At 52.9% G+C, this 25815-nt stretch overlaps 1 protein-coding gene across 7 annotated transcripts in view; it reads right to left on the reverse strand.

Annotated features, from left to right (window-relative positions):
• NEURL1 (neuralized E3 ubiquitin protein ligase 1) overlaps window positions 1–25815 on the reverse strand; it is a 76988-nt gene that overhangs the window by 24860 nt on the left and 26313 nt on the right. The window contains exons 1-3 of one of the 7 annotated variants that reach the window (XM_087862737.1): window positions 8071–8378; window positions 2382–2435; window positions 813–905 (exon numbers count right to left, since the gene is read on the reverse strand). The exons of 1 other annotated variant lie outside the window; for it this stretch is intronic. In XM_087862737.1, the coding sequence (XP_087718863.1) occupies window positions 813–905; window positions 2382–2435; window positions 8071–8104 (181 nt within the window). In that variant the 5' untranslated portion in view covers window positions 8105–8378. Of the gene's footprint in view, window positions 1–812; window positions 906–2286; window positions 2436–6035; window positions 6107–8070; window positions 8379–25815 lie in introns of those variants that run through there. 5 more of the 7 variants (XM_087862738.1, XM_087862741.1, XM_087862739.1 and 2 more) reach the window with 5 other exon arrangements.

Consider the following 25815-nt stretch of genomic DNA (forward strand, 5'->3'; position numbering starts at 1 on the left):
CAACTTGCTTGAGCTCACACAGCAATTAAGTGGCAGAGAGGGGACGTGAACCTTGATCTTCCAGTGCTGCTTGTAGGGGTCCTTTACCCTACTCAGCATCTAATACTAGAGCCCATTTTCCCCACGAGTCCAAGATGGCAACTGTAGTGGGGAAAGGCTGCGTGGAGGAGGCTCTGGCCAGTCACAGCTGAGGGAACAGCCATAGCAAAGGGCCTCAGATGCTGGGACACTACTCCCCCAACAGCCAGGGGTCCTGGGGGGAGCCCCAGTCTCACCATCTGGCTCCCACCAGAGCTCTCAGGGAGGCCCCCTTTAGTGACAGGTTTACAAGCTTCTCGGGAGGCACAGTGGGGGCACCCCCCCCCAGGCGAGGCTGCTGCTGACACAATGGAAACTCCCCCCCAGAGCCCATTCCTCCTGGGCATTTATGAGGTGCCAGACACAAGCCTGGCCAGCCCTCCAGGTGACCCTCAGCCAGCTCGGACCACATTCCTGCCTCTTGGGGGGGTCCCAGGGGGAGATGCCAGGACACAATGCAGCCTCCAGAGTGACCTCCTCACTGCCCCCGCCCAGCTCTGCCCCAGAACCATCCTGGCAGAACCCCGGATGCCCAGGCTGGGCTGAGAGCTGGGCTGCCAAGGAGAGACAGGGAGAGAGCAATACTAACAACAATGACCAAACTCTATGCGACTTGACAGCTGCCCCCAGTGCCACGATGACACGGGTCCTCAGAAGTGAAGTTACCCAGCCAGAGAGCCCCAATCTGAACTCTGTCACTAACTGTGAGACCTCTGGAGCCTCGCTTTTCTCACCTGTAAAATGGGGGTCATGGTAGACCTTCTTCATGTGATTCTTGTCAGGATTAAACGAGATGATGTATGTAAAACTAACCCAGTATGTGGTTGCTATAATGATGATTATTATAATTATTATGCTATATAACAGCTAATAATTATATTAATAATTAAGACGATTAGCTTATTAATACTTATTATATTACAATAATAATTATTAATGCTGCTGACATCGATCCGTGTTCTTGTACCTCCACACCTTTGCTCAAGCTATTCCCCCCTCCCCGCCACATAACTTCTTTCCCTGCCCCCCCCTCCCACCTCCACCCCTCCAAATCCCATCCATCTTTCAACATGGACTCTCGCCGTGTTCAGGACTGCCTTGTTCTGAGTCTGTGACCCTGACCCCCAGTGCTGGCATGCTTATCTGTATCTCCTATGAAGGAGGCCTGTCTCACTTCCTGGACGATGGGGGTCAGGGGGCAAAGAACATGAGCCCTGGAGTCAGGAGGCCGTGGGTTCAAACCCTGGCCATTCCACAGACTTGCTGTGTGACTCTGGGCAAGTCACTTCACCTCTCTGGACCTTGATTTTTTTCTCTGCAAAATAGGGTCATCTTAGCTGCCCCGCCCACCTCTCCAGGTTGTTGTGAGGACCCAGGGAGTTTATAGATGTGAAAGAATTTTGCAAACTTGAACACCTGATCCCAACATACGGTCTTATTTTCTCTTATAAAAGCCATAAACACTACTGTAGGAGATGACCAGCTCTTTTCAGCCCAGTGGGAGGCCAGACACTCTGGTTTTATCTTATCCCAAACACTCTAATCCTGGATTGCCAGGGTAGTCCTCATTTAGACTAGCTTATATGCATGCACTGAACAGGGCTCTCTCTCTGGGGTAAAGACGGTGGGAGCCAGTTTGAAGGGTGGGAAAGCAGGTGGGGAGGGGGCCTCAGTGAGAGAGATGATTGTAAAATAGGGCAGATGTGACCTTCTCGGGGTCCTTAAAGGGGCCCACTTCCCTCATGTGCCTCTTCCCTCCAGGCTTGGTCCAAGCCCACTTCTCTGCTGGGAATCTTTCTGTCCTTCCCACCTATATACCTGCATTTCTCTCACTCATCCTTCAGACCTTGATTTTAAAGCCCACTTTCTCCCAGAAGTCTCTCTGGCCCCGGACCAGGTTCAGGGCCCTGCTATAGACTCCCAGGGACTCCACCCACACACCCCTAATTAGAGCCTCCAGCACCCAAGCAGCCTCTCTCAACTCTGCTTCCTCCGCAGAATTCAGCGCAAAGGCCCTGAGGTGCCCACTGTATGCAGGACACTGATCCGTCTTCTCCACACCCAGAATGGTTGAGAAGAGAGCCACTCGGATCATATTCTGTGCTCTGTGGTGTAGCTTTCTGGCAATGAAAGGCTGCAGGGTTATTTGTGTTTGTCTCCCTGATGGACCCTGAGCCTCCCGGGGGCAGAAACTCTTGTCTTTTTTACTTCTCTTTCCCCAGTGCCTTGCTCAGAGCACAGAGCGGGTGCTCAGTACGAGTTGTTGAATGAACTGCCACTGTTCAAGTCTTCAATCCACTGACCAACTGGCAAGTGTCCAGCGAGTACCCACTCTGTGCCTTGCCCTTTCTGGTGTCCTGTGGAGAAACCAGAGAAAGAGAGGACTAAAAAGGACAGCTTCCTTCACTGCCCAGCACCAGGATCCCACCCACACCGCATGCCTAAGAACCTGCAACAGCTCCCCACTTGCCTGCAGGAAAAGGCGAAAAGGACGGTCATGAGAGTTAATTCTTTCTTTGGTGTCAAATACTGCATCAGATGCCCTTCACATGCGACCTCACCTCACCCTCCTAGTCCCTGCAAAGCGGGTGTCTGGAGGAAGCAGGCTCCAAGATGGCCCCAGTGATCCCCACTTCCCCCTCCTGGCAGTCATCCCCTGTGGCAATTCTGTCCCTTTGCGTGTGGAGTAGACCTAGCAGCTAGCTTCTAATGAATGGAATACAGCTGAAGTAATGGGATGTCATGCCCAAGACTCGGTATCAAAAGCCTTCAGCCTCCATCTTGGTTACTTTCTCTTGTCTCTTTTGGGTTTCTGTCTCAGAGGAAGCCAGCTGCCATGTGGTGAGGTAACCCTGTGCAGAAGCCAGTGTGGCGAGGGATCAAGGACGGCCGATAACCACATGAGTAAGCTCAGATATGGATCCCCCTCCAGACGAGCTCTCAGATGAGACCACAGCCCCAGCCAACAACTTGACTGTAACCTCCCAAGAGACATTAAGCAGGAGGTACCTAGCTAAACTGTGTCAAGATTCCTGACCCACAGAAACTGAGATAATGAAATGTTTGTTGTTTAAACCACTAAGTTTTGGGGTGATTTGCTGTACAACAGACGTGCTCTGCAACAATACAGTATCAGTTAGTCCCACTTCATAGATGAGGAAACAGAGGCTCTGAGAGGTAATAACTTGCCCAAGGTCACATAGCTGGCAAGTGGCAGCTCTGGGTTCTGAATTCAGGGAACACACTGCAGCCGCCCTCAGGGAGCCCCACCTCACTGGCCAGCATGCTAGTCCCCTCTCTGCTACATGAATCCTCTGATCCCCTCTAGTTGGTTTCTCCACGCCCACCGCAGTCACCACGTATATCCACCTTTGTGATTCAGGGTCAGGGGCCATGTTAGGCCTCTCATCTCCCCTGGGGCCCCAGCTATGCATACAGCAGGCCCTGCTGCTCCCTGGAAGACTGCACGAATCCATGATGACGAGCTGGGTGAAGGAGGACAGCAGGGAGTGGGCAAGGTCAGCACCTTCATCACCAAGTTAATCTGCACACACTGAGCCTCCAGCTCCCACTCACCCTGTGACCTCCCAATCTGACATTTCCAACAGCCACATGTGCATACAGTTGTGCCTCCCCATAGCCTCATTGCTGGGAGGGGACCAGCCCTCCTCTTCCCCCTCCCTGATCCTACCCCAAGATTCCATAAGGGGATTCCAGATGATAACTATTCCGGGTTCAGCTCTGGGCCCCTGCCTTCCCAGCACCTCCCCAAAGCCCCCAGGCCAGGCCGAGAGACTGAAGGGTGGTGGGGAGCATGGCTCGGTCACATAAATCCATACGCCACACAGACCATCACACTTAGCTTCCCTTACACAGATCCACACTCATGCACGTGTACATGTGTGCACACACACAACCAGAGGGTGTGCCTGATGGTGGACACAAGACCCATCAGGGCTGGAGGACGCAGAGAAACTCTTGGTCCCTGGAGGCGGCCAGGTGCATGTGCGTGTGCATACGAACATACCGAGGCCAGGAGGAGCCTCCACGGAAACCTTCATAGAAGCACAGCCATTCACAGGGTGTTTGCTACGCACAGGTTTACTTAATGCCCGTGAGCTCACTTAATCCTTTCTACCACCCTTCAGGGTAAACCTTACCATCCCCAATGTACAGAAGAGGACAATGTACGGATGAAGGAACTGACCCAAAGTCACACAGCCGGGGGATCCAGATTCAAACTCTCACCAAGAACACCTGCCCCACCGTCCCCTTCCTTTCTAGCCTTGCCTGGCTTCACCGTCCAGCTCAGGTCTCACATCCTCCAAAGCTGTCCTTGACGGCTCCATCCCACCTGTCCCCCAGGCCACCTGCAGCTCCAACTGCCACATGGCCCAGCCACAAAGAGCCTCTACCCCTCACTCTTCCCTCTTACTCAATGACCAAGAATCCGCTGGGTGCCCACTGGGGGCCAGGCACAGAGCTGGGTTAAGAGAACAAGAGGATCTCGAGCTAAGCCACCACACCTGCACGCTCACCTTGGCCTAAGCCTCCAGAGCTGCGGCCAGGAGACCCACAGCTCCCTCTGCGCTAATCCCAGGTCTCATAAGGCCATGGGACGCCCTTTCCCCTGCTGCCTGTTAAGGAACCTGAGAAGGAGAAGTGGGGAGCCAGCTGCAGAAGGGGCAAGGCCTGACTTTCCCCCTGAGCACCAGCTCCATGACCTCAGCCCACCATTTCCCCTTCTGGGCCACAGCTTCCCTCTCTGTGAACGGACAGAATTGGGGACCAACTCGCAAGTCTGTGCACCCCAGCATCTAGGATTTGCTGGTCCAGAGACCAAGCTGGGGGTGCCACATATGTCTGAGGGAATATGTGTGTGCCATCCGCACATCAACCCCTCAGCCCCGGGCCTACCCTTGCCGGTGGGGGAGCACTGACGGAGGTAAAGGGGGAAGGCAAAGAAAGAAGAGGGGAGGGCAGGGGAGGTCCGGGGAGGGGAGGCCTCTCAGTATGGCTGCTGCCTCCTTCTGTGCACTCCACCCCCCCCCCATCCTGCCCTCAAGACTGGGAGCAGCTCTGGAAATCTGCCCGATGAAAGACATCAAGCATGTAACTGCCGAAACCATTTTCCAAATGGGGATTAATTTCTCCCATGGGTCTCCTGCCAGGCTGGTCCCAGAGGAGCCTGACTCCTCACCACCAGCCCTCACACACAGACACACACAGACACACACACACACACACTCACACACACTCACACACACTCACACACTCACTCACGCACACGCCCCTCTCATGCAAACACTGACATCTATCACAGAATAACAAGGACATGCGCCACGCACAAAGTAACACAAACGTGGCTGCCCACATACGGAAACGCAGACACGACACGAAATCCCTTAAATAGTAGATAGGTACACATCACACGGTACACGTCACACGGTACACACACACACAGAGGCCCAAACACAGATACACCATCTGCAGACACCAGAAACACCGGCAGCCAAAACATGTCCACAAACACACTGCTAGAAACCACCCCCATACACACACACACAGTCTGGGGTCACTCTCTGTCACAGCCCCCTCATCTCTGTCACCTAGCCATCCAAAATCTTCAGTGCGCACCAAACCCAAATCCCAAGGCCCACAGTGAAAATACAATTGAGAACTATGTAAGTATTCCCAGGGAGTCAGGCTGTGGGCTGAGAGCGCCCCTGGGAAGGAGCCATACCCTTGTATCTCCCACTTCTCCCCCAAACCCACCCCCCCCCGGAAAGAGGCAAAACCAGAGCCACCGAGGCAGCCAGTGCATGGGTGCGGGCATGAGCAGCTGTGGATGTGGGCAGGACGTGTGAGGACGGGCACACACAGGTTCCAGCTAAAGGCCCACGTGACACAGGCAAAGACGCCTTCTCCACAACCCCCAACTCCCCTCTCCTACTCACGTTGATGGTAGGTTGAGGCAGGGGCTAGGGCCAGCTTGGCGGGAGGCCCAGCCTAAGGAGTGGGGTCCCGGCTGAAGGCAGGGGAGGGAAGGAGGGCAAAGCAGATGAGGCATTTGATTAGCGTTCGCGAAGGTCCACCCAGCCTGGATGCCCAGCTCCTAGAGTCCTCGGCCCACCCAAGTATCCTCCTGTCCCGGGGGCAGAGGGAGGGACTATGACTCTGGCCTCAGAATGCTTTTCCAAGCCCTTGTGGTTCTCCGTGTTCATTTCTCACACCCTCTTAAGCAATCCTCACAATAGTCCTATGAGGAGGGCACTACCATCAGCCCCATTAACAGACGAGAAAACCAAGGCTCAGGAAGACACTTGCCCTCACTATAACACGTATCTACGGGCCCTGGAGCAGGTACTCTTGAGGGCCCTGGAGCAGGTACTCTTGAAGGCCCTGTGCTGTCTGGGGTGGTCTCACGGTCCTCACTCCCCTCTGAAGCCTCCGCTCCAGGCCAGCTGGAGGACAGTGTGCTACGTCCTGGGCCTGCTCTGAGGGCCTCTCTGTCCTTCCCAGGCCACAGGCTTGACCAAGTCTGCTTCCAGTGGAAAATGCCAGTCTGCTCCACCCCTCTGCCAACAGGCCCTGCTGGGGCCAATGAGCCCTGAGAGGAGCCCCCGCCCCATGGACACGCAGGGCCAGGCCCAGGTCAGCCCAGTCCGAGTCTCGGGCCAAGGCCCAGGCCACTGGCCGGCTCCGGATTATGTGTCTTCCAGGACCTTCCATCTGTCACTTAGCCCTCCAGGCCTAGGACAAAATTTATTTCCTTTTAAGAGAGCCAATGATTTGCTTTTCCCATGTCTCCTTTCCTGCCTTTTTCTTTTTTAATTAGAAATTACTCTCTCAAAGTCCAGAGCCTGGAAGGGAGAAGCCACCTGGTCACCAGTCCCAGCCACAGCTTCCCAATCACTTCTGCCACCACCCTCCCTCCCTCCTGGGCCTCGCCCAGTTCTTTAGTGCCCACTGGACTCAGCAGATGGAGGCTGCCCATCTCCTATTGCCCTGTCTGAGGGGGGAGCAGGGGACACAGGGAAGTGTGGCAGGGACTGCCCAAGGTCAGCCCACACTGCTCTGGCCCCAGCCGGTTTGTACAGAAAGCCCAGCTCCTGGGGCCCAGCGATGACAAAACAAGTCCCTGGGAAGTCTTTCCCTTCTGGGTCTGGTACCACATCGGCCACGTTACTCCCAAGACCACGGCGCCTGAGCCAGGCACATGGAGGGGCCAGGAGCCCGGGCGAGCAGCAGCTCTGCAAGTAGGGAGCCAGTGCCGTGCTCCTCCCTTCCACCCCTTCACCTGCCTGCGGCCGTCTGTCTGACCGTGGATGTGAACCCAGGGGTCAGGAGTTCACTGGCCTCCCCCACAGAACACACACTTTGAGAACTGAAGTCAGGCAACTTGGGGGGCTATCACTTGCACATCTGGATGTTGAGGCATAAGCAGACACAGGTACACACCCACAGACACCTCGAATGCACCCTTGTGAGCACAGACACCCACACACGCACTCATGCACACACACGTGTGCCCATACATCTCTCCATGTGCCCATCATGGAACACGGCGCTGACCTCTGTGGCCTGCATCCCAGGACCTACAAACAGGCCCCCCCAGCTGTCAACCGATGGTTTGCCTCAGTTCTAGGGGAGGGGGATATGGACACCCAGGACCTCACATCCCGTGTGGGGGCTGGTCAGCACCCGGGAAGGTAAGAGGACAACAAGACTTTGCGGGGAGACTCAGCTGCCTGACCTCTGCTGGCTACCAGGGAAAGCCCACTGCTTCCCGCTTTCCCCAGCCCCCCTTGCTCTCCCCCACCCCAGTGCCAACCACCCAGAGGCACCCCCTCCCATGGCTCCACAGCCCACCAAGGAGTAAAGAGGCAGGGGGATGATCCTGCCCTCGCCCAAGGGCCCCTGGGCCCCAGCCTCCCAGGTGGTCCCCAGGCTGGGAACGGGCAGACCCCCTGGCATCAGCTGGGGCCTTACCGTGGAGGGTGCTCCGGGTGATCTGTCCCCCCATCGCGGTCAGCGGGCAGCACGGCCACCTTCGTTTGGCCAGCTGGCCTCCTCACCAAGCCACCCTGGCCGCCAGCTCCCCTCCTCCTGCCCCTCCTCCTCCCCCGCGGCCGGCAGCCGGCATGGCAGGGCGAGCCCGCCCCTCCCGCGTCCCCACGAACTCCCTCCTGCACACGGCTGCCTGCCCGCGAGGCCAGCCCCCACACACACACACACGCACACACGCGCACGCACTCACGCACACGCAAGCACACCCCTCCGGCCCTGCTCGCCGCCTCCGGCTCCCACCCACTCCCAGAGCCTCCCCCACCGCCCCGCACTGGTACAGGCAATGGGATCTGTCATGTTTATTTACATAAGGAGGAGGAGACTGGAGGCTTCCTGAAATAGCCGAGCTCCAGAAAGCACTGGAGATGCCCCAGCCAGAGCAGACACACACACACACACACACACACACACACACACGCATGCACACACATGCGCACACACACATGCTCATTCCCCATCACACACTTCATCACAGATACCGGCGCGCACACAGCCTCACCAGCCACCCGGGCTTGCAGCCATCCACGTGCCATTAGGCACCTACTACATGCAGACCTTGGACAAAGACAATGAGGGGACCATGGTGAGCAAAACACACACTGTCTGATCCTCAAGGGGCTTATACTCCAGCTAGCGGAGCTTACTAACAAACAGCTAACATGGCTTCGATCTTCTTCCAGGCTCTACGGCAAATGCTTCGGGAGAATTAACCCCTTCTGTCCTCACTGGCTGAATGAAGAGGTCAGTATTATTGTTATTATCAATAAGTACCATGATTTTTATTATCTCACAGATGAGGAAAGTGAGACTGAGAGAGGTTACCAACCTAGAAAGTGGCAGGGCTGGGAAGTAAACCCAGGGGATCCAGGGATCCCCCGAAACACCACCCCTTTAATCGTAACATATACAAGCTCACCCCGACACACAGAGACGGCACCACCTGTCTGTGCCATGTCACACGTACAAGCCCAACGCGGGCTCTCAGAAGCATCACCGTTATGCACACTGAGCCGCCTACTGCCCACCAGACTCAGGGAAGTCAGGCACTGCATGCACTCTCGTTTCTACTCCAGATGGCAGAGGCTACTGGTAGGTCCGTTTTACAGAAAAGTAAGTTGAGGCTCTGAAAGGCTCCGGAAATTGCATGACGTGCGTGACCCACCAGGTCAGAGGCAGAGCCAGGACTCGAGCCTGGGTCTGTGAGATAATCTCCCAGTTCATCACCCTTTGCAGGCTCTCTACAGGACAGGGGCCTCTCGCAGGCCCTGGCCCAGGACCCAGTCCTCAGGCTCAAGGATCTGGGTTCCCAGGGAAAGATCTGGGTGGGGAGGGAAGGCCAGTGGGCGGAGGCTTGAGGGCTGGGGAAGGAGCTATGGCAAAGGCAGGGGCTGCCCCGTATCAGATGGGACTCAGAGGCCTCCACACTACAAAGGGCTGTGCTGGGCTCTGAGCCTTCACCTTGACACCCTGCTGTTGCCACCCCTGAGGAGGTCTGGGGGAGGGGCTTTCAGGCCTGACCTGGGGTCATCAGCCAGAGGGCCAGGCAGGCCCTGGATCAGTGTCCACAGACCCAGCATGCTAATCCTCCTACCAGAGCAGAGGCATGGCTGAGCCTTCTCCCTGAGATAAGCAATGACCCCCAATCCACACAAGGCTGCCCCTTCCTACCGGCACATTGTGCTCGTGGCGGTGCGTGGTCCCGGGTGCTCGGACCCACACGCTCCGGGGCGCACGCACCCAGTTCCTCTGGGGAAGGAAGCTAAGTCAAAGTCTCACAGAGAGGAGATAACCTAAACTCCTTTTGTGGGACAAATAATCATAATAACAGCAAACACAGGACTGACTGTGCGCCAGGCAGTTCTAAGCACGTTACATACACTAACTTGTTCAATCCCCATGACAATTCTAAGGGATAAGTTGCATTCTTATGCCCATTTTACAGATGAGGAAACGAAAGCAAAAAGAGGCTGCTCCAGAGGCTGTTCTTGCAGCAGCAGAGTCCACCCCCCTCATCCTGCCTGCCTCCTAAGGCACCTGCCTGGGCCCTTCCCAACTAACCCCTTTCACATGGCGCCCCCCCCCCCAGTCTTCCCACTCCCTGAGCACTGGGAACACGTCTTCTGGGAAGCCTTCCTGGGACCCTGGGGGCAGGCCGAGTCCCCCTTCTTGGAGCTTATCTTTCCAGGAGCCCAAGGCATGCCTCTCCCAACCCTCACCTCACTCCGCCCTACCAGAGACGGCCGTGCCTAGCTGCGGTGCGACTCAGCACTACAACCTCCCCAACATTTATGAGCACCTACTGTGTGTCAGCCACGAGGCTGGGGATGCAAGGGATAATAACAGCAGACAGGCCCTGGCCCTCGAGAACTTGCAGGCCAGAGGGAAACGTATTGATCAAGTAGTCTCACTAAGGAACCTATCATCACAATCCTAGAGAACTGTGCTGAAAGGAAGGAGCAGGGTTCTCGGGGAGGCTCCAGGCAGGCTTTCCTGAAAAGCAAAGGTGAAGGGTAAGTAGGTATGTCCATGTGCTGTGGAGGTGGCTTTGAAGAGAGCGAGCTCCAGAGTGAGCACAACATGTCCAAAGGCCCTGTGGCTGGAGGACGCCCACACATTCAAGAAGCAGGGTTGGCACGCCTGGAGCAGGGACAGCAGCAGGAGCCAGGGGAAATCTTCCAGTGGCAGGCAGAGATGGTCAAAGGACACTCCAGGAGGGCCTTGAAGAGCAGGGTGAAGACTCTGGCCCTTTTTCTGAGAGCAGCAAGGGACCTCTAATAGAGTTCAGCAGAGAGGCAGCAAGACCAGACCTGCATTTCTAAAAGGTCATTCTGCCATCTGGTGTGGAGAATGCATGGAGGAAGAAAGGGTGCAGGGGGAGAGAGCAGCAGGGTGAGCACGGGCAGGCCGGACCCGACTTGCCCTCATTCCTCTCCGGCCTAGCATCGTGCCGGCATGGAGCAAGCGCTCAGGGAAGATCTCCGGAAACGGAACTGAGTTCATGTCATTTTCTGGAAGCAGGACTGGGGGTCAGTAACAGGCAGGAATGGGGACCGAGTGAAGTCCTTCAGGTGGGTGGTGGCCCTCCCTCTGGCCACTCCCAGTGGACTGGGAGGTGCCTGGGTGGCCCCCGGCCTTTACAGCACCATTGTCTGAGGGGGTTTCCTGGCAGACCTGGGTCCTGCTTCCTACGATCCACTTCCCCAATTTAAATAGGAAGTGGCAGCGTCCTGGGTCTGAGGGGGCCCCTACCGCCACCCCAGAGCGGGGGGCCAGGCCTCCGCAAATGAAGCAGCAGCCAGCTCTAAGCCCTTCTCAGTTTCATTCATTGGGCATCACATAAAATTTCATTTGGCCAAAGGCTTCTGTTTCTAAATGGGTGAGAGAACCACTGGCCTACATCATTCATTCACTCATCAAGCATCCGCAGAGTGCCCATGATGGACCCACTGGTGAGCAAGACCCAACTGGCTCCCTTCAGAAGCCAAGCAGAAGCCATGCTGGGATCAAGGAATGCAGTTCCTTTGGCTCTGACTGAATTATTTCAGTGTTCTGTTCTCTGGCCACAAAGGACGTGAAAGGGGACGTGAAGGGGTGGAAAGGATGTGAACAGGAATGGAGAAGCTATAAGCAAATCTACAGCAGAGGCTATAAATGCTACCGTGTTTTGAACACTTACTGTGTGCCAGGCACCATGATACGTTATCTCACACACACAAATTACCTATTCCCCACAACATCCCTGTGGGATTAGAGTCATGCCCATCTTGCAGGCTATAAAACTGAGCTCAGAGAGGCTACGTGGAAGGCAAGAAAAGCTGGGGCTCAAACCCAGACGGGCCTGCGTCAAAACTCATGCTTCACCCAGAAAAGGTCAAAGGGCAGGTGCTCCTCTTACCTGGGAAAGAGAAGACAAGGAAACAACAGACCTTCTCCTTAAGGAATTCTATTGGGAGGCAGGGCCTAGGAGATTTCCAATGAACAAAGGGGAGACAACCCAGCGTGGAGCTTAAATGAAGGTGGGGAGACTGTGGACTGGCATAAGACTGGACTTCTTGTCTGCTAGCAGGAGAGACCATCCTAGAAATCTTGCAGAAAATAGACATGTCCATGACCTGCATGGGGGCTGCAATGCTTTAGAGCCCACAGGCAGAAGGCAGGGCTGGATGTACCCGGGGGGAGCAATTTGGTGTGGCAGAAACCCTGCCAATCTTCAGAAAGAACCCCCTCCCTTTCCACTAGCCCCCTGCTGCATCCGCTCTCTGCTGCAGGGAACCACCACCCCCCCGGCTCTCTGAACCCACTCAGCTCCTGAGACCCTCCTCTCCCTGCCATCTCTCTGTCTTCTGATTTCTTTCTGCCTGCTCCTCTTTCCTCTTGGCCTCACCAAGTCCTTCCTCATTCATGTCCCCCAAGGCCCAGCACCCACATCCCCAGGTGAACCTGCCTGACCTCTCAGAACTTAAAGTGGAGGGCAGACCTAGCAAATGCAGAACCAAACATGGAACAAATTCACTGGACAGTAGAAACCATCACAATCATAGACTGCAAGATCCCTGAAGGGAAGGAGCCTCAAGAAAGCTCCGGGTCCAGCCACTGGCTTCAGGAAGGCCAAGAAGTAATGTGTCCATTTTACAGGTGTAGCAAATGAGGCCGCATAAGTTGTTGACTTTCCAATGGGCACACAGTGGGTAGAGAATAAGGAGGACTTAAACTCAGGTTTAATGTCTTCTGTTACTTAACATATGCGTCAGGGCATCCAAAGGCATGGAAGACAAGAGTGGACAAGGAGAGGGGTAACTTCTCTTTAAGAGGCGGAGGCACAGGGGCCTCAGGTCTGGAGAGGTCCATAAAGAGAGGTGAGAAAGGGGAGGCGGCCCTGCTGGGGAGGAACTGGGAGGCAGTTCCTGGTTGCTATAGTATCTTTTTCGTCAAGAACAAGGGATAATTTGATTGAGCTGATGAGTCACCTGGCATTTGACGCGTAAGGCCAACCTACCAAGGCCTTCCTCCCGACCCTATTAGACTAGGCCTGGCGCTGGAGAACGGGGAGCAGGGAGCCCCACCCTAAAGCTTCTTCCCATGCCCGAAATCAGGACAAGAGTGCGAGAGAGACCAATGTGCATGGAGAAGAGGATAAGAACACACAGGGACACAGACAGAGAGCATGAGCCTTGGGCTGCCGAGAAACCAGAGCCAGGGAGTCTATAGGACGTCCTCTGGGGCTGGGACAGGTGCCCCAGCAGTGACAGCTGCCAGCCGCCCAGGATGATGGGAACACAACAGGTGCAGAGGCGGGGGTGGAAACTGAAAGGGAATCTGAGAAAACAGCCTGGAGTTGGCCGCCCCTCCCAGACCCTGGGCCCAGCGCCAAGCAGCCCTTTCTCAGACCCTGCAAGGCACAAACACACCTCCGCCTGCTTCCCCGGGCCCGCCCGGCCAGCCTGGACCAGACGGAGGGGTCACCGTCCAGGGCAGGCAGAAAGGACTGGACAAGGAAGAAACCGGGTTTCAAATCCCAGGACAGAGTGTGCCAGACGGAGCCCACACCCACAGAGCCCCTACCGGGAAGCAAACATTTGCCTGTGATAAGACTTCTGTCACCGGCCACGGAGGGTGGATGGATGGGCCCACCCCACCCCTGTGCAGGCTGGGAGCTGAGACAGGCAGGCTCTACCACCACATGACTGGGTGAGCTACTGAGCTTCTCCAAGGCCCCGCGCTTGGCTCAACCAGTAATAGTAACTATTGCTGTCGATGTTGTTATTCAGAGACCCAGAGAGCTCAGGGATCCAGGTAGTACCTGGAGGGGCTAAGGTCGCTGCCCCAGCCTCACAGAGGAGACACGCAGGATGCAGGGTATGAGTACAGCACGAAGTATAAACGTTACGCCAAGGAAAAGAAGGACAGGACCACCCTCCCCTCGAGTTGGCACCACTACCTCGGCGCCGCTCCCCTGCACGCGGCCCTGGCGGGGGCTTTACACACCTGGTCACACACGTGCCCGGAATGCAAATGCCACCTCAGAGTGCTGCGCGCCGGTAGGGTACTGGGAAGCGGGGCCAACATCGTGCCCTAGGCAGTGCTGTTTCTGTTCAGGCGTGCAACGATTTTAAACTTGAAGCCGCTTCTTGTCCCAGTGATCACACGTGATAAATGACCGGGGCCTGAATTCGTAAGGTGCTCCCCCAATTATAACTCGGCTGAGGAGGGTGAGGAAGCGCAGACAATGAGACATTTAGGGGGGAGGTGAAGCAGAGAGATGAGACCCGAGGTGACACAGGAGACAGGCCACATGCGCTGGAGCAAGACAGGAGCCTCACGGGTCCCAGACACACACCCGACTGATCCTGCCCGGCCTGTCCGGATTATGCGAAAAGCCGGCAGCTGATTGCAGGTTAAATCCTTCCTCTGCAGGCAGAGACCACCCTCCCCCACCCTCCCCCTCACACACACACACACACACACACACACACACCCCTTTAGACCCCATGACTCAGCCAGAACTCACTGCGCCCACCCCTCCTGGTACCCAGCCCCCCAGCCAGCTGAAGCCACGCCCAGTCTGGGAGGCCCCCCTGGGCCCCCTTTGGCCCACCCTCCTGCCTCTGAGGAGTCTGCTCTCAGCCTCTCTTCTGCTTCCTGCCCCTCCCAGGTCCAGCTCTCGGAGGAATGGCAGCACCCAGACAGCTGGCTCAGCGCCCCCCTCTGCTTCTGTGCCCTGGCCCTGCCCAGTGCCGGGACCACCCACTCCAACAGTCGGTTCGGCACTGGGCGCTAGCCGGTAGGTGAGTATGCCGGTGCAGGACCCCCGGGGGCCAGGCCCTGCGGCTGGGGCACTCCAGCCGCCGGCCACCAGATCCCAGTGATCTGACAGCACTAAATGCTGCTCACTGCCACACTTCAGAGCATGCATCTACACTAGGCGGCTTCACAGGTGGTGGTTGAGAGCAGGCTCTGGAGCAGGCCGCCTGGATTCAAATCCTGGTTCTCACACCGACTGGGGATCTATTTCCTCTTCTGAAAATGGGGTTGATGATAATAGTGCCTGCCTCAGTAGGGCTGCGGCCGGGCGGGCGTGGGGGTCGGGGGGAGGCGGGTCGGGAGTTCACACACGTAGTGTGCACAGAACAGCGTGGGAGGCAGAGCAGCACACACCTTACAGATGAGAAACTGGGGCACAGGGTGGGAAAGGGTGGAGTGGCATCTGCCCTCAGGTCAGGGGCCTCCAGAGCCAAGGCTCACAAGCACTGCAGGGCGCACCTCCCGGGAGGGTGGGCCGAGGATCCAAGCAAACAATAACGGGTCTGGTCTCAGTGAGGACCCGCCTGGTGACCACACAGGCCAGATCAGGGTGCAGGAGTGAGGCTAGTATCTAGGAAGCCACTCAGCAGAGCGGAGAGAATGAGCTGAGTCCCAGGGGCTATCGTGAGCAGGTGAGGCCCACGGCCTCAGAATCCCAGCCCAAGAGAGAGGCCTCTATCAGAGGTGCTTTTCCAGCTGCCCGGGAGGCCTCTGCCCCTCAGAGCTCCTTCGTCCCAGCAGGCCTAGCTGCCTCCCACCGCCCACCGTGATCTCCGACCTGGCTCCCCTAAAGAGCCTTTATCCCTTCAGCAGGGGTCCCAGCACCTCTCCCTCCTATACAAACTAGGCAGGAATTAAGACAAACAAGTACCCAAGTCAATTAAGAAAATCACATCTGGTGCCAGCAACCTGAAACACCTGCTCTGGGCAGGCAAAGGCAAGCACCGGAACTCAGTACCCTACATGGGGAAATGGACGCTCAGAGAGGCTGGCCCAGTCACACAGCTAACATGCAGAGAGGCTGGGATTTCCGTGCACAGTCACCAGACACCAGAGTCCAAGCGCAGGCCTCTCCGCCATGTGGCCTCTTGGAATATGACCCAGCTCATGGTTTTCACCGAAATCTTACTAGATTTGCAAAAAATTTGGTACCAAAGGGCAGACACTCATCCGTTTAAGAGATAGAAAAACAGACTCAAGGAGATGGAAATGAACTGCCAAAGCCAGAAAGTGCCACAGCTGGCCCAGAACCTAGATCTCAGACTCAGGAGTCCGGGCTCTGGGGCTTTGTCTACGACACAGTGCTGCCCTGAGAAAAGTCCCCTTCGATTAAATAAACACGGTGTCCGTCGGAGGGGCCCAGGGTGAGTGCAGGCACGGATGTAAAAATTGCTGATCTCAATGTCAGCTGCCTCTGGACTTCAGCAGGTGTCCCTGCTGTACATGGAAGCACGCGCCCCCACCAGGGTCTGGACCCACCCCACACGTCCCAAGGGGAAGTGTGGATGAATGCAAGGAGGCATCAGGTCTCTCAGGCTCTGAGACACAAATGCTCTGAAAAGACAAAGGAAATGGCAGGTGCTTTTCAGCAGTAGAGGGGCTCAGCTTGGCTCTGAAACAGGAGCAGAAGTGAGGGACTAAGCTGAGGTCCAGCCACTGAACTAGGCCAGCCCTGTGCCCACCCCCCAGGGGCGCTGCCCCAGAGCACAGCAGACACTGCACGCCAGCTGCAGAGTGGAGGGCGACACCCCCAGGCCTAGAGGAACCTGTGAGCGCTGAAGTCTATTCAGGGCCTCCAAGAGAGGCTGGTGGCTTTCAAGCCCACTGAGCCCATGAAGGCTTTCTATTCCCCGAGACTGCACCTGCAGCCCTAGGCCCAGATGGAGTCCCTGATCCCAGCCCCAGACAGCCTCACGTGGCATCCTCAAGCCCACAAACGGGCTCTTAGTCCCTAAAGGCCTGGGGACCATGAGAATGTGGCCAGCTCAGTGCTGGCAGCCCCTCCCTCTGGAGCCAGAGCCCAGGTGTGATTGGACCAAAGGCAGCTGTGGGGACTGTGGTCTTACTGCCTAAAGAACAGCCCAAGAGGGGCAGAAATGACCACAGGGTGAAGGCAATGACAGAAATCCCATTTTCCGCCCTGCAGCGGCCCCATCTCTCAATTTGCACGCCCATCCTTTGCTCCCACCTTCCTTTCCTCTTTCTCTAGGAACAAATCTCAGGCTCCTCCCCCCAGATGCCACAGGCTTCGGGGTTACTTTCTCCCTCCCTCCCTCCCTCCAGCTGCTGGAGCCCAGGGTCAGGCAGGCCACCAGAGACCCCAGCAATGTACGGGATGGCCTCTCCTGCATCAAAGTTTAAAGAAAAAAGCCCCCCCTGGGAGTCAGGGCTCCTGGGTTCCAGGCAGGTCCTGTGTGTGGGTTAATGCAGCTCCTGTGTTGGGCCCCACTGCCAGGCAAATGGGAACAGGGATCTCCTCCTCCCCATCGGCACCCCTCCCTTCTCTAAAGCAATGCCCCGCCCCTCACGCCTTCTACCCTGCTTAGCCAAACCCACTGCTCCTGCCCAGAGGGGAGCTCTTTGTTCACAGGGCCAATGAAGGGAGGTGACTACCTTCGCCTTTGTTGGGAGGTCTATTTTTACGAGTCCTGATGCCACCTCCACAATTTACCCTATGACCTTGGGTAAATCAATCCCCTCTCCGGGCCACAGTTTTCACATCTGTAAAACGGAGGCGCTGGACACATGCATCTTCCGCTCTGAACCAGGATTCTCCTGAATCAGAGCTATGGGAGGGGCATCACTTGGGGGAAGGCAATTAGGAATTCCTGTACTGTCTGCAGCAGCCCCTCCCCCTCCGCCACTTTCCACCAAAGTCTAGTGGAGAGCCAAGGACGGGCCAAGATGCTCTCAGCTGGCTGTCACTGTTTCTCAGTCCTCTTCCTGACCCCACCAGACATGGGTACATCCCCCTTGAGCTCTGCTAGCCAGGCCAGAATCTGGTGTCATCCTGGACTCCTCCATCTGAGCAGTCACTGTGTCCTTCTAAAATCCATCCTCTGGCTACTCCCAAAGTTCAGGCTGCCACATCATCCTGATCTGGACAATTCTTCTCACAGCCTTTGGCCTTCTGTTCCTCTTCCTCAGGGCTGCCAGGCTGACCTTTCCGCCTGACTAATCTAGCTGGGTCACTGTCTAGCTGAGAGCCCACAGTAGATAAACTTGACCCTCCTTTGGGAGCATTCAAGGTCCTCTGTGAACTGGCCCCAGCTCATGTGTCCGGCCTCACCTCCTGTGACATCCCCGCAGACCAGTTACCTACACTCCATGCACGAGAACCACATGGAGGGATGACTGGGTGGCTCTATCAGTGAAGCGTCTGCCTTGGGCTCAGGTCATGATCCCAGGGTCCTGGGATCAAGTCCCGCATCATGCTCCTTGCTCAGCGGGGAGACTGCTTCACCCTCTGCCCCTCCCTCCCCTGTTTCCACTCTCTCTCTCTCTCACTCTTGCTCTCTCGCTCCCTCTCAAATAAATAAATAAAATCTTAAAAAAAAAAAAAAAGGAACCACAAGTATGACTAGAACGTGGCTGCACCGCACATGCCCATGGCTCTTTGAAGCCTGTTCCCCTACCTGGAATGCCCCTCACCACGCGAGGCACTCAGAAACTCCTTCCTCACCTTCATCTCTCAGCTCAGAGGGCCCTTTCCCCTGAGATCATCCTAACCCCAGGGCAAATGGGCCCTTCCTCCTCCAAGGCATGCCCAGCGCAGTGGGCAGCCCAGCCCTGCAAGAATGGCAGAGGTCCCCTTCCCCTATTAGGAGCAGCCCAAGGGCAGACTTTTTAGCTCTAGAGCCCCAGCACCTCACATATATTTTATACATATAGCACTCCACGTATATTTTATGAAGGAAGAACGAAAAGAAGGAGAGGAAGAGGAAGAGGGAGGAAGACAGGCCAGGGCTGTTGGTGGGTGGTCTTTACTGGGCCCCATCTGCCCCTTATCCAGGCTCCAGAAAGCAACCGTAAGGTCACCCTCCCAGCCATAATGCCCCACGTCCCTGTAGACACAGTGGCAGCTGAAGGTAAGAGACTGCCTGGCCCATGACCTCATAGCCCTCGGGGGATGGGGGGAGCTCCAGGCTCCCTCAGTACTACGGGCAGCACCAGCCAGGGCTCAGTCAGACAGAAACAGCCCTGAAGCTGAGCAGCCAGGTGTGTCCTGGAACACTAAGGCACCAGAGCCTTATCGGACCATCTTCCTGGGAGGGAGGCAGCGGGGGAGTATCTGTCAGCCCCCAGCCACCCAGGCCAGGACTACAGCAGATGCTAGAAGCCATGGGCCTGGCTGTCTCCCAGCCGCCCGCTCCGGATTCAGGCGGTGGGGGGGACGAGCCCCTCCAACTCGTTTGCATAAACCATTTATAGCAGCACGTTCAAACCCACGCCTTCCAAGAAGAAAAAAAGCCCACTGCCACTGCCTCTGGCTTCCTGGTCTGTCGTTTTTCCTTCTCTTTTTTGTTTTTTATTTTAATGGCAGGAAGCTGTGCTGAGGAGAAGTCGCTACCCTGTTCCTGGCAGCACAGAAGCTACATTTCCCTCCAAACTGAAGGAGGGTGGTGAGCAGCCGTCCTCAGGCGTCAGTGGCAGAGTCTGCAGAGTCTATGAGCATCCGTGAGCTCACTCAGTCTCCCAGTAGAGCTGGGAGGTGGCTTTTACAAATGGGGAACCTGAGGCCCAAAGCGGTTGTGACTTGCATGTGCCACATGAAAGTAGGAAGTGACTGTAAGGAACATGGTGGCTGCCGCCCCAGCCTCTCTTCTACTCCACCCTGCCTGCACATCGGCATCACCTAAGGGAGGTATCGAATGCGCAGTGCCACTCCGGACCAAGTAATACAGAAACTCTGCAGACAGGCCCAGGCGAGGGTGTTTCTGAAAGCTCTCCAGGCGGTTCTGACATGCAGCCACGGTGGCGATCCACTGGTATAAACCAATTACAATGGTTCCATTCCATTTGCCAGCGAGTGGGTCAAGAATGGCCATGTGGCCCACTTTGGGCCAATGAAGCTTAGTGGAAAATCTGCCAAACCCCTCTGAGAAAGATTTCCTTGCTTCTCAAAAAGAAGCATAAGAGAGAGGTTGTTCTTCTTCCTCTAAATATTGTCGTGTCTAGTTGTGATTCCTGGGACTGCCATGGTCATGTCACTATCAGTCCAAAAGGAAGCCAACCCATGGATGGCAGAGCAGAGATGGCAACTACCTCATCCCTGACTACGTCCTTGACCACCAACCCTGAAATCCGCCAACCCCCGACGTCCTGTGATCTGAGATAATATGGCTCCTCATTTTTTAAGCCAGTCCAGTTCACCATGGCTACTTGCAATGACAGCCCTAAGACACAGCACTCACCTTCCTTACCGCCCCCCCGCCAAGTCATCCCCTCTTAGATCTTCCACCACAGGAAGCACAGATGACTGAGGGCTCCAGCTCTGGAGCTCTGAAGTCCATCCCAGCCATTGCTCCATGGCCAGGCTTCCCACCAGTGCTCCCAGCCAATGACAGAGCGGGGCAGGGATATTAAGGCAGGCTCATTCCTGGGAGATATGGCACTCCTCTGACCAGCAACTGTGGCTTGGGCTTGAGGACTCCCCAGCGGTTTGCAGAACTTTCCTGAGAACTAATGGCAGTTCAAAATACTTCCACCAAACTTTCTTCCACCCCTCTCCTTCACTGAGGGTCACACATTTGCATTGAGGTTTGATGACTCACCCAGACTCTCCCCACTTCTTCCCTATTTTTCCTCACACAGGTATTTCCTCTGGTAATTTTTTAAATAATTTTTGCATGTTTAATCCTTTCCTGATGTCTGCTTATCTGTTTAATACATGACCGGTCTAACACTTGACCTTGACCACTTCATGCCTGGACCACCATGAAAGCCTCCTAAGTGGCCCATCCACCTTTGACTTCCCTCCATCCCATCCATAATCCTTCCTATACAAACAATGCTACTTCCCTACTCGAGAACCTTCACTTGTTTGTTATTTCTTGCACCATCAAGTTTAATTTACCCAGCCATTATTTACAGGCACTGCTGGCTTTGATCTGCCCCACAAGCCAACCCCGGCAGAAGACTGAAATTCATCTCTGTTGTTCCACTTACATCCCTGGAGAGTTTGCCCATGGGGGAAAATACGGGCTAGCTGCAGGGAAGAAATGATTGGCATGGCCCATGACCAATTAACACTGAAGCTGCCCTAAATCTGATTACTAACTCCACCCATTTCTACAGATGCTCCTCAATGTCAAAGCTTCCCTCAGTCTCCCCTTCCTTTACCCCTCAATGGAATTCATACAAAGAGAAATACATTTCACATACAAACAACCTTCCATCAACAAGAAGTGAATTCTCTCAAAGACTGTGATAATAATGAAAATTATTCTTATTCATGCAACAATATGAAGAGGAGGGTGATAGAGGTGAGGATGATTATAAAGATGAAGGAAACAGTAGTACTGATAAAGGTAAGTATGAAGAGTAGAAAAGCAGGAATAAAAAATACTGTTACCATATGATCTCAATGACATAAATACATATACAGAAGAACTGACTTCCCCTTGACCCACTGCCATATTAACCAAATTCTTTTAGAAATTGCATTTTGTTGTTAGTTACAAAACCCAGAAATAACATGGATTTTTAAACACTGAAGATATTTTCTCTCACACAGAAGAAGTCTGTAAGGACATAGTCCGAGGCTAGTGTGTCAGTTCTGTAGTCATCAGGGACCTAGGCTTCTTTTATCCTTCTACCTCACCATTCCACATGACACTTCAAGTTTGCTTCATGATCCAGGATAGCTGCTGAAGCTCCAGCCACCTTGTCCACATTCCAAGCAGGAAGGAGAAAGAGCATGGAAAATCAAAATCAAAAGACCTACACCAGCTAGCTATCTGCCCCTCTTTCAAGGAACCTTATTGGAAGCCTGCCCAACAATTCAAATTTAACACTCATTGACCAGAATGTAGTCACATGGTTACCCCATGCTGCAAGGGAAGCTGGGAGATGTAGTCTTTTCATTGGACACATCACCACCTCAAATTAAAACAGGGTCCTCAGCCATTATGCTGAGCTCCATTCCCTCTGGAAAAACATTATGAGTGATGCCCACACCACACAGACTCTTCAACACAGGTGGGGGTCTTTCCTGGTGTCCCTGCACATCCTTCTGCACCCCCCCCCCAGCTGAACATATGCTCAATATAAGCAGCTGTGTTGTCCCTGAACTTTGGGACAGGTTGGTATGCCAGGAAACTATGTAATGTTCTTAAATACTACATAAAAAGTCTCAAGAGTCTCTTTAAAGAGAATGAAAAGACAAGTCACAGACTGGGAGAAAATGACTGCAAAGTACATATTTAATAGCGACTCCAAAATACACAGAGAAGTCTCCAAACTCAAAAGTAAGGAAACAATCAACCCAATAAGAAGTAATGGGCCAATGAGAAAGAAGGAACCCCTGCTTTTTGTGATAAGCTGGATGAACCTTGAGAGCATTATGCTAAGTGAAATAAATCAGACCGAAGGGGAAAAAAAACCTCACAGTACTGTGTATTACTTATTTGTAGAATCTAAAATAGTCAAACTCAAAAGAAACTGGAGTAGAGTGGTGATTACCAGGGGTGGGGAAATGAGGAGCTATTGGTCAAAGAATACAAGCTTCCTTTTATAAGATTAACAAGTTTGGGGCTCTAATGTGCAGCATGGTGCTATTTATAGCTAATAATACTGTATTATGTACCTGAATGTTGCTAAGAGAGTAAATATTAAATGTCCACAAAAAAGAAATGGTAACTATGTGATGGGATGGTGGTGGTCGCTAATGCTAGGGTGGCAACATTTTATAATATAAAAATGTATCAAATCAACACAGTGTATACCTTAAACTTACACAATGTTATGCGTCAATTATATCGCAATAAAACGGGGGGAAAATTCAGCAGGCTCTTCACCAAAGTAGATATACAGGTGGCAAATAAGCACATGAAAAAAATGTTCAAAATCATTCATCTTTAGGCAAACGCCAATTAAAGCCCCGGTGAGATGCTACTACATACGCATCTATTAGAATGGCCACATTTAAAATGACTGACCATAGCAAGTGGCGGTGAGAAGGTGGAGAAATTAGAACGCTCATACTCTTCTGGTGAGAATATAAATGGTACAACTACTATTTTTGTCAGTTTCTTTTATGCTATAAACACACGCCCACCATATGATCCGGCCATTCCATTTCTAGGTATTCACCCAAAAGAAGAGGAAATGCATGTCCATACACAAACTTTACAAAAAAGTTCTTAGCGACTTTATCTGTAATAGCATAAAATTGAAAACAACCCAAATGTCCATCCACAGGTGAAGAGATAAACAAATTGTACATACACACATGGAATACCACTAAGCAGTAATTAAACAATGAATTATTAATACACTGCACGATATGAACGAATCTTAAAATAAGTGAGTGGAAGAAGCCAGAGGACAAGAGGTACATGCTCTATGATTCCATTTATACAGAACTCTTTAAAAAGGCCACTTAGGGGCGCCTGGGTAGCGCAGTCGTTAAGCGTCTGCCTTCGGCTCAGGGCGTGATCCTGGCGTTCTGGGATCGAGCCCCACATCAGGCTCCTCCACTATGAGCCTGCTTCTTCCTCTCCCACTCCCCCTGCTTGTGTTCCCTCTCTCGCTGGCTGTCTCTCTGTCAAATAAATAAATAAATCTTTAAAAAAAATAGATAAAATAAAAATAAAAAGGCCACTTAATCTACAGTGACAGAGAGCAAATCAGCGGTTACCTCAGTATGGGTAGGGGACAGGGAGGAGTAAGACAGCAGGTTACAAAAGGCACAAGGGAAGTTTTGAGGGTGATGGAAACGTTCATTAATGGGATGGTGCTGATGGTCTCAGATACACATGTCGGTCAAAACACATCAAATGATACATTATAAATATGCGCAGTGTATTACATGTCAGTTTTATTTCAATAAAGCTATTTTCAAAAAATCCATTAAATATGGCCGTGAGAGGAGGGGATGAGGAAAGAAAAGTATAGGTTTTTTGGTAAAAACTAAGTTGAATCAATTCCTCAAAAAATTAAGAACAGAATTACCATATGAGCCAACAACCCCACTTCTGGGTACACACCCGAAAGAAGTGAAAGCAAAGTCTCGAAACAGATATTTGTGCGCCTGTGTTCACAGCTGCATTATCTACAACAGCCAAAAGATAGAAACAACGTTAAGTGTCCACTGACAGGTGAATGGATAGACAAAATGTGATAGATAGATAGACAGATACACACATAACGGAGTATTATTCAGCCTTAAATAAGGAAGTTCTGTTTCATGCTACAACATGGATGAACCTTGAGGACAATAATGCCGAGTGAAATAAGCCAGTCATGAAGGGATAAATAGCATATAATTCCACTTATACGAGGTACCTAGAGTAGTCCAATGCATAGAGACAGGAAATAAAATGGTGGTTGCCAGGGGCTGGAGGCGGGGGGTGGGGGATGAAGAGTTATTGTTTAATGGGTATAGAGTTTCACTTTGGGAAAATGAAAAAAGTTCTGGAGATGGACGGTGGTAATGGCCGCAAAACAATGTGAAAGTAATGCCAGCATCCTGTACATCTAGAAATGTTAACAAAACAAAAACAAGGCTGAATGCTTTGAAAGCATGCACTAGAAGCTAGTCCCCCCCCAAAATGCTGTCACATTATATGCAGAAAAGACAAGTGCAAAATACTATACAAAAAAAAAAAAAAAAGAAAGAAAGAAAAAGAAAAAAATCCCATTTACAGTGGCATCAAAAAGAACAAAATACTTCAGGATAAATTTAACCAAGTAGGTGAAAGATCGATACACTGAAAACTGTAACACACTGGTGAAAGAAATTAAAGACGACACAAATAAATGAAAAGATATCTCATGTTCATGGATTGGAAGAATTAATATTGTCATAATGTTCATACTACCCAAAGCAGTCTACAGATTCAAGGCAATTCCTATCAAATTTCCAATGTTACTTTTCACAGAAATAGAGAAACAATCCTCAAATTCATATGGAACCATAAGAGACCCCGAAAAATCAAAGCAATCTTGAGCAAGAAGAACAAAGCTGGAGGCGTCACCCTTACTGATTTCAAATTACAATAAAGCTATAGTAATCAAAATGCTCTAGTACTGGCATAAAAACAGACAAACAGGGGCGCCTGGGTGGCACAGTCGTTAGGCGTCTGCCTTCGGCTCAGGGCGTGATCCCGACGTTATGGGATCGAGCCCCACATCAGGCTCTTCTGCTAGGAGCCTGCTTCTTCCTCTCCCACTCCCCCTGCTTGTGTTCCCTCTCTCACTGGCTGTCTCTATCTCTGTCGAATAAATAAATAAAATCTTTAAAAAAAAAAACAGACAAATAGACCAATGGAATAGAAAATAGAGCCCACAAATGAATCCAAGCATTTATGATCACCCGATCTTTGTCAGGGTGCCAAGAACACACAATGGGGAAAGAAGAGCTTCTTCAGTAAACGGTACTGAGAAAACTCGATGCCTACATGCAGAATTATGAAGTTGGACCACTATACCACACCGGATACAAAAATTAAAGACTTAAACGTAAACCTGGAACTGTAGAAGTGCTGCAAGAAAACATAGGAAGAAAGCTTGACATTGGTCTTGACGATGATTTTTTGGATAGGATTCCAAAAGCACAGGCAACAAAAACAAAAATAGACAAGTGGGACTGCATCAAACTAAAAAACTTCTGCCCAGGAAAGGAAGCAATCAACAGAGTGAAGA

Source organism: Ursus americanus, chromosome 6 (genome assembly GCF_024610735.1).
Source record: "Ursus americanus isolate L20-20 chromosome 6, mUrsAme1.1.p, whole genome shotgun sequence".
Taxonomy (NCBI): domain Eukaryota; kingdom Metazoa; phylum Chordata; class Mammalia; order Carnivora; family Ursidae; genus Ursus; species Ursus americanus.